We start from the raw sequence: 8,581 nt of genomic DNA, 5'->3' as shown, positions 1-8,581 counted from the left end.
CATAATCTTAGTCATAGACAGCATATATTAGTTTTGCTTCATTTATGAGAAGCTTATAAAATACAAATGTTTTATTATTCTGTTTGTAATGTCATAAAAGTAATGCAATAAGAGGCAGTTTGTTTTGATATGTGCAGAGCATGTCCATACACGATTTACCTGGCGTTAGTTTATATTGTTCTGTCATAAATAATATCACTCCCACACAGGCACTCTTGGTCTATCCAAAACCTCCATCACACTCAGAGAAAAATGTTATTGTCAATATGCATAAAAGCCCTGAGTTCATCTTTGCACAGGCAAGAAACATTCAATTTGAAGTGAAAATGCATGGACACTTTGCTGGTAACAAGGCTGCATAACCCACAGCAGGGGTTATGAGCCCTGTTTGGCTGAGAGCATGCGAGTGCCACGTCCCTGCTCAGAGAGGGAGCTGGCACACCCGGGGTCACATACCTAGTACCTCAGCAGCCATGTCCTGTACTTCTGCATCTTCTCCACTGAAATCCTCAGCTTCTTTGCTTTCTGGAAAGCATGGCTGGACTTATTTTTTACTGGGTTGTCAAACCAAATGAAGGAGTGGAGGCACTCCAGGGACCGGTACAATGCTATAGCAAAGGGAAGAGTTATTAAGTGAAACCAATCAAAAGGCAGAACATCAGGTTCAAGAAGATCCTACACTGCTAGCAGGGACAGCAAACCCTTAGCATGAGTAATTTATATTGAATATTTCTAAGCAATGTCATCACACTCAGTGTGTTTCAGTAAGCAAGAAATACACTTTATAGGATGATGCCAAGCTAGAGACTTTGAAAGATGGAACTGCTACAGACCCTGCATTCCTAAAAAAGAAATGTGATCTTGACACTGTCTTGGTATTTTCTAGGACCGTATTATTAAATAAAATTTCCAAATTAACTGTATTTTGAATAGTTAACTTTTTAATTATTTTTAATAAAGTATTCTCAAGTGCATTTGTTGTGTGATTGATACACTGGAGAATCTTCATTCACAAAAGGCTTTCATTGTGAACCAACTTGCCACTGGCACTGCTAACAGGATTCCAGACACTGATATTTTGTAGAGCAGGACCCAACATTTGTAATAATGCTTGAGGGTTTTATCTTTTCTTCCTCAGCTGTTTTTTCAGTCAAGGTGCATCTATCCTCCTATTGCCTCCTCAAACTGTGAGTTATTTTACCCACTTACTTCGCTCTATCTCTTTAGCAAGTTTTTAACATTATGAAAGCATTGACCTGGGGCCTTTTGTCAGTTTGCACATAGACAAGAAAGAGCCCACTAATTTCTGTTGCTCCACTGGCTGGTGTGGCCCACATCCATCATTTCCATCCTGAAAACTTAACAGACAGACCAAAAAGAAAATTATCTTTATGCAAATGTTGCTGCAATAATTTACCATATGACCATTTCTCATAAGTTCCTCCTATACTCCTGCCATAAGTTACCACTCTCCTCAAATTCATCAGACAGAATCACATGCAATGACATCACTTGATGAATCAGATTTGTGGGTAATTTGAGCTTTAGGCAGCCATGGGATGTTTCTCAAGCAGTTCCACTCTTGCTAAATTATCCCACCCTCACACTACAAACTGTACCAACCCAGCTGTTCTTGGGGCTCCATGATGAACTATTAGGAAAAATAATGCAGGGGAGACTGCCAATCAGATTAATTCCTTGATAAGGTTCATAATGTGACAACACAATTTGGCATGACCCAAAAGGAGCAAGCAATGAGACTGTTTAATCCAGGATTATCACTACAGCATTGCACATCAAATCTGTGCCCACTTGCAGGAGGTTTTGCACTGTGGCTGAGGCACAAGCAGTCCTTCCTTTCTGCCAGCTCTGCAACACAAGTAAACTATGACAGGAAATGAGATGGACTTTAGGACAATCAAGTTGTAAGCCAAGAATTTATCTGCCAAAGCAAGTGAAGTGGAAACTGGTGTACTTACTCTGTTAATGTTTCCTTATTTGCCCATTATTTTTATTCGGCCTAAGGAATATCTGCATTTGGAGAAGAGCAATGTGTCCATCATCCTCTGGATGTCTCTTAAGGAATTATTGCGTGGATTCAAAATGCCAAAATTATGAATAACTTCAAGAAAATGAGTGATTGAGTTCTTGTGTATATATATGTGCGTGTGTACATACATATGATGGCTACGTGTACCTAGAAAATCCAGGGCTGAATAACTCTTTAAAAGAACATTTATTTCAAGTCTAGAAATTAACAAAAAAAAATTAAAAATTCAGAAAAATGGCCATCAATGAGGCTTAATTAGAACAAGATAATAGATATATTAGATGCTAGAGGGATGAAAAAGCATTTAAGAACTATTGTTACAGTAAGACCTAGCCACTAAAAATAACTGCAATTACACAAAATACAGGACTGTGATTATCAACTTTAATAAAAACATCAGTGCACTGGCAGTGCTTATCAGAAAAAAAAGTTTTAATGAAAAATGCTTTTTCTGTCCTTTCAAATAATAGGAATCAGGTTTACTATATGTATCTGATGGTGTTGTGACCATTCCTTTGATGCGTATTGTATTTCAAAGCAGAAATGAAACAGGAAATTCATAAATTATAGAAAAAAAAGAGCAAACACCAACTCAAAAATTGACAGCAATAAAGAACTGTTGTTGAAACAAGGATTCTTTTAATAAAAAACAGCCACTTACCTCATGATATCAGAGTCTTCAAAACATTTATCAGTTACAGTCTTAATATTCAAGGGTCCTCATGCACCTGAATTTGAATTCTTTTGGCCAAGAGTGAGTATTCAGATTGCCCTTATGCCCTTGATGTCACTTTGTCCCCTTTCCAGATACAGAAAGAGAAGAACATAACTGTCTCTCAGTAGTAAGGAGGGCTGATTATAGAATACATAAGGAGATGACAGTGCAAATAGAACTAAAAAACATCCTTAACTGTAAGTAAAATTACTTCTTTGAGATTCCTCACCCTCAGGGGTCATCTATATAATAGTTCAGAACAACTCAATTAAATTGAACAAAAGTACTGTAATTTTTGAATGGGAGCATCCACGCAAGATTTAATCTGCAATAACTGATATATTTTCAAGTTATCCCTTAATTTAATTTTCTCAAAATTAATTTTCTTGTATTTTCTTTAGTGCTATATATTGAGATGGCAGAACTCACCATGCAGGGTAACAACAGTTAAGAGTTAATTGACTAATCATTTGAAGACAGTTTATGAAATGCAAGATTTTGTTCTGGTGTCTTTAAGTTGCACAAGATGACCTGAGTGTTTACACCAGACTTGTTCTATACAGAAACACCAAGTTGCAGCAGCTGGTCATGCTAAGAGTGTACTCCATTTTTTATGCTGGTTGCTTTAAGCAAGCTAATTTAAACATACTAAAATATGTAAGGAAGACATTAACATTCTGGTTCTCAGCCACCAACTGGTTCTCCACCTTGTTAACAATTACTAGGACTGAGCTTACTGGAAATAAGGGGTCGGGGTTTTTTTAATCTAATTGATGACAAGGCAAAAAATTTTTGGAAGATCAGTATCATGTTAAATGCTTTTAATTGCAAGGTGACCAACAGCCTTTTGAAAAAAAAAAAAACTTTGTATTTTGATCTCAGTTATAGAGAAAGCTATCAAGAAACAGTCAGGAGGGCAGGTTCTGCTTCTGGGAATCACAGAAACTGAGTAATGAGATTCAATTCATATAGTAACCTCTGGGCTGGAGCATACACAAGTTCCCATGTAGTATTTGGAAATAAAACAGTGAAAATAAGTAATGTTTCTTGTTTCAATATTTAATCCAAGCAGACACAGACACAGTTTATAAAATTACTCTATTGCATTAGAGTTCTATATAGCATTTAAGTTTTATGAATGTTTTTCCTTCAATGTAGCATATATTCATATTCCAAAATATCTTTGCACAGTCTTTGTGCAACTACATGCTAAAAATCTGGAAATGCACACTTAACACTAAACAGCACAAAAAATACATTCTGTATCCATTTAAATGCAAATTTAAAACATTTCACTTGGCAGATAAACAATGAAAAATTATTTTAAAAAAATCAGAAACTACAAAAATGCGCACATAAAAGTCTTCCCTTTTGGATTTTTAGTAAAATACTGCTCTGTATAAGATCTAATGAAAAACTCCAGTGCTTAGAAAATACTTTATATCTATGAGAAAAAGAAATGCTTAAATTTATATCTGTATGAGTTAAACATAATGACCTTGTTAAAATATATAAATGAAATCAAAGGGGACATGGCAAAGATCAATGCAGATGTCACATCTACCAGGACATGTAAAACTGTAATTAACTGGGCACCAGGCAGTCACTTTCATAGAATTGAGAAAAATCAGAGACTAATACAATACTCAGTAGCTACAGAATAAAGGGTTTAACCACCTAAATATACTACACATAGCAATTCCACTTGAAGAGGGAGCAGAAATCTTAGTCTGAAGTAGAATAATTAAAATATGCTCAGCTCACTGGCATGTATGAGTATAGCATCCTCCATAACACTCAGAAACCTGCATCAATTGGCTGTACAGACACATCAAATTCTGTGATGCAAGAGTCTAACACGGCCTCATCTCTGTCATGGCAATTTTCAAACAGGTATTTTCTTTTATGATCCGATCATTCAGATAGATACAGTGGACTAACTAAATGTCACATAACCACTTCTAAAATATTGCCTTGGCAGCATCATATGAGTCTTATGTTGCTGATAAAAATGAGAATAAAAAAACCCAAAAAATACAACTTTCCCTTCACAGAATATGGCTTTGAACCTCTTGAGACTAGATGACAATAAAGAGAACAAGAAAATAAATGTAATTTAGGACTATATGTAGGTTATTCCACAAGTTTTGTAATACTAAGTAAAAGAAAATTTCTTAATCTTGTTTTTTACCTCTTTGATCCTTTTCACAGGGCTTGCTGCTATTCTATAAATACTGCTGAGCCAACAACTGTTTTGGAGAAATGAAAATTTAAAAATTCTGTGAAATTTCATACTACACCAAGAAATGGAGGCAAAAAAACAAATGAAAGAAAGTCTATGGACTTGCAGACCCATAATAAAACCTATTTAGAAGCAACAAAATTAATTACTCAAGTTAGCTTTATTTCTGGTTCCTGGGCCTTAGAGGAAAAATACTTCTTTTTCTAGAACAGACGAAAAATTTAATTCCATTAATGCCAGTAAGGAGCACCAACAGAGGTTTCAAATTTTTTCTTAGACTGAATATTTTATATTAATAAACATAAAAATGGCATATGTGAGTTAAAAACAGTACAAGGACATTTGAGCCTTCTTTTTTTCCTATATGAACAAAAAAATCCCATAGTTCTGTCCAAAAATTAAAGTCAGCCTTTTGTCTGAATATTCTTATGGAACCATGAGTAACACTTCCTGATAATTTAATTTTGCAACACAGAAATCCTCTCACAAGGCTAAAAAAAATAAATATTAAAAGTCACTAGTAACAAAAAATAACCTACTACAGAGAAGGTTTCAGGGAACAGTCTATTAGAGGAAGAAATGGAATCTGAGTAATCATAACTTTGACAGCCATCCAGCATCTTTAAACTCTGGCCATTTTTATAGTTTAGAAAAAAAAATCAGGACATCACAAGCATTTAGGAGGCTATGCACATCTATAATAGATAACTTTGTTATTTTATCATCAGAAAACAATTAAATTGGTAGATTAAAAAAAGTTAAGTGTACTTTACCAAAGGGGTCTCTACTTTGCAAATATAATTTTTAAAAATCCAATACATTCCATAAATTAATTTCCTGGAACAGAAGAGCAACTAGTTTTTGCTACTCCAATACCAGACAAACACTAACAGCTATGTTCTGAAGCTGTAAAGCTGTTGCCCTCTAGCACAAAACCCAGCAGTTTGTACTTAGACTGGATTCGGCAGTTTCTTGGTAGTCAGCTTTTAGTTACACTGATTCAATTCAGAAGGACTTGGAGTGCCAATATAAAAGCTGCATTTAAATAATTTTTACTGTCTGTTTTATCCCACTATTTAAAATGAAGCTAGAGTACAAAACATCATGCTAAACACTGTTAGATGCCCAACTTATTACTGTTCCACATCCTTCCCAAAAAGCACATCCAACCTGAGTTAAGGTTGCCATTGTTATTGCTGCTTACCCGATATTGTCTGTAAGTCACTGTTTAGAAATCTAGGCACAAGGGATGGCTTGGCAACCCTAACTCAGTATTTCTTGGCTTTTGCTGATTTAAGTGAAAAGAAAGTTTTAACATAATTTTTATGGTTTTAACGACAACCTCAAAATCACGGCAAATAAAATGTATTTCCTTCTATATTATACTTAAAAGTGGCTGGTCTTTTCCATAGAGATTTCTGATTTTTTTAAATGATAGAACATAACAGTGGGAAAAGAGTTAAAGATAAAATACACCTAGCTACCAGATTTATTCTGAAGATTTTGGTGCGCCAAAATTGACAGCCAGTTTTCTTGGCTTTCGCTTGCTGGAAGTGTTTGATGTTGATTTGTTATGAGGAACACTTGGAGTAGCCACATTGTCTTGAAATGAAACAGTGGACTGAGCAGCTTGAGGAGGTTTTAAAGGAGCTGAAGAACTATCTTGCTGAATGTGATCAGAAGACACTGGCTGTTCATTCTTTAGTGGTGCAGCTTGAGGGGAACTCTGAAACTCCTTGAGTTCAAAGTTTTTCTTGCTAGCAGCCCTTTTTTTAGTTACCTTTAAATCAAATAAATATTATTTAACAGAATGCATTCTCAAAAAACTGCAAATATTCCACTTTCAGAAAACATGCATACTTATCTTAACAACAATTTTCTAATACCAAATAGTACTTCACAATGGGGGTGTTGTTGAATTCATCTTGTATAAAAATGCAGTATTAAAACAAATGTGCTGCTCTTACCTGCAGAGGTATAAACTGGTTGTGAGAACCAACTGGTATAGTTCCTGCAAGAGACACATTTCCTGGATAGGAGCCAGGATAATAATGCTTAGGCACTGGAGTTCCCCAGGACACTGGACCAAACATGTGGGATGATGGAGGCATCATATTAGCTATGAAAATAAGAAACATTTAGCTCTCTTTCCTCCAAAAAACAAAAACAAAAAAAACCCAAACCAAAACAAACAAATAAACCACCAAAAAAACCCCCAAAAAGATACAAACTCCCCAAGAGCTCAGGACTACCCCAACTACATGTTTGCATGTGATCTATCTTCGCAGCAAAGCCTCATATGCTTCATATTTACCTCAAAATACCTAAGCATTTATTTATCATCAAATGCCCCCAAACAAACAGAACTACATCTACATGACAACACAATTAAGAGCACTAAAGTCATGGCATCTGCAATCCAGACTGCACATTATGTGGGATCTTCACATCCCCAGCTAAGCCAACTGTATTAGCAGAAAGCTGCAAGTCTAGACCATCATTTTGGAAAACAGCAACAACAGAGAAAGCCCATAGAGAAGAGATGTAACAGTTGTATAAGTTTCTAGGATGCTACAACAGTGCTGACTCATTAATTCCTAGCTGTGAAGGGGAACTTCAGTAGAATACAAAACAACTGAGAGACAGAAATAGCACCAGGACTTTAAGCAATTTTGGGGGGGTTACTTACCATGCTCATCTTTGGCAGTGTACAAGGGGACTGATGAAGCACTTCAGTGGAAGTAGGTTACAGACAAATAAAAAGAGTATTGCATGGAGAAACATGAACTATCTGGGATGGGGGGAAATCCAGGTAAAAATCAAGGAAGCTGTTTCTTACAAATTCCAGACTGGGACTCTCTGTTTTCAAATAATTACTTTTGTTTTGAAGGAAGAAAGAAATTTAAAAAGCACCTAAGACCGAATTGATAAATAGCTTCTTGGGGAGAATAAATAATTAATAGAGATGATTCTTTATACTGAATTAATCTGCACATACTGATGCAAAGAGGGTCATGAACTGTTTGCAGAACTGTTTAGACATAAAAGTAAACACGTGAAGACCAAAAAATGGGGCTTTCTGGAAAGCATTCATTTTCATATAAAGAACCAACACAATTAGAGGATATAATGATATTATTTGAAATGTGTAGTTAAATACCTACCAGGGGGCTGTGCAAATACTGGAGGAATTGATCCAGCTGGTACATGAACTCCTAGTGGTTGGTAATTTGGAAACACTGGTGGAGGCGAAGCAAAGTTTACTCCTATAGAACCCTATGAGGAAGGAAATAGAGGCTTACCAACAGATGCAGTGCACAGAGACAAAGATTTGAAGAGATTTTTCACATCCTCACCAAGCGCTGTAAAGCAAAAAACGCAGCTTTCTCCTTGGCTTCCGCTTCCGAATGACACTGTGGTCCGTGAACCAATAAACCATTTGACAGCTTTATGTGGCAAACTGTCATGGTCTAGAAAAACAGAGAAGATTTTTTGAGGGATTTGTATTGCTGACAAACTGTGAGACAGAAGCAGAGATGTGTCTGTTTGTTTGTTTTAAAGAAAGGCAACAAAG

At 35.8% G+C, this 8,581-nt stretch overlaps 1 protein-coding gene across 6 annotated transcripts in view; it reads right to left on the bottom strand.

The window, feature by feature from the left end:
- Positions 1-456: 456 nt before the first annotated feature.
- The window catches only part of XRN1 (5'-3' exoribonuclease 1), a 38,073-nt gene continuing 29,948 nt past the window's right edge, over positions 457-8,581 (bottom strand). For 3 of the 6 annotated variants that reach the window (XM_079314718.1, XM_079314719.1, XM_079314720.1), the window contains exons 40-43: positions 8,364-8,477; positions 8,172-8,283; positions 6,975-7,126; positions 6,078-6,787 (exon numbers count right to left, since the gene is read on the bottom strand). In XM_079314718.1, the coding sequence (XP_079170844.1) occupies positions 6,497-6,787; positions 6,975-7,126; positions 8,172-8,283; positions 8,364-8,477 (669 nt within the window). In that variant the 3' untranslated portion in view covers positions 6,078-6,496. Of the gene's footprint in view, positions 609-2,537; positions 2,880-6,077; positions 6,788-6,974; positions 7,127-7,217; positions 7,799-8,171; positions 8,284-8,363; positions 8,478-8,581 lie in introns of those variants that run through there. The other 3 variants (XR_013775422.1, XM_079314721.1, XM_079314722.1) reach the window with 3 other exon arrangements.

Source organism: Erithacus rubecula (assembly GCF_903797595.1).
Source record: "Erithacus rubecula genome assembly, chromosome: 11".
In the NCBI taxonomy this organism is placed as follows: Eukaryota; Metazoa; Chordata; class Aves; order Passeriformes; family Muscicapidae; genus Erithacus; species Erithacus rubecula.
The sequence above is the reverse complement of the archived record's forward strand: the minus strand, read 5'-3'. Positions and strand labels throughout refer to the sequence as shown.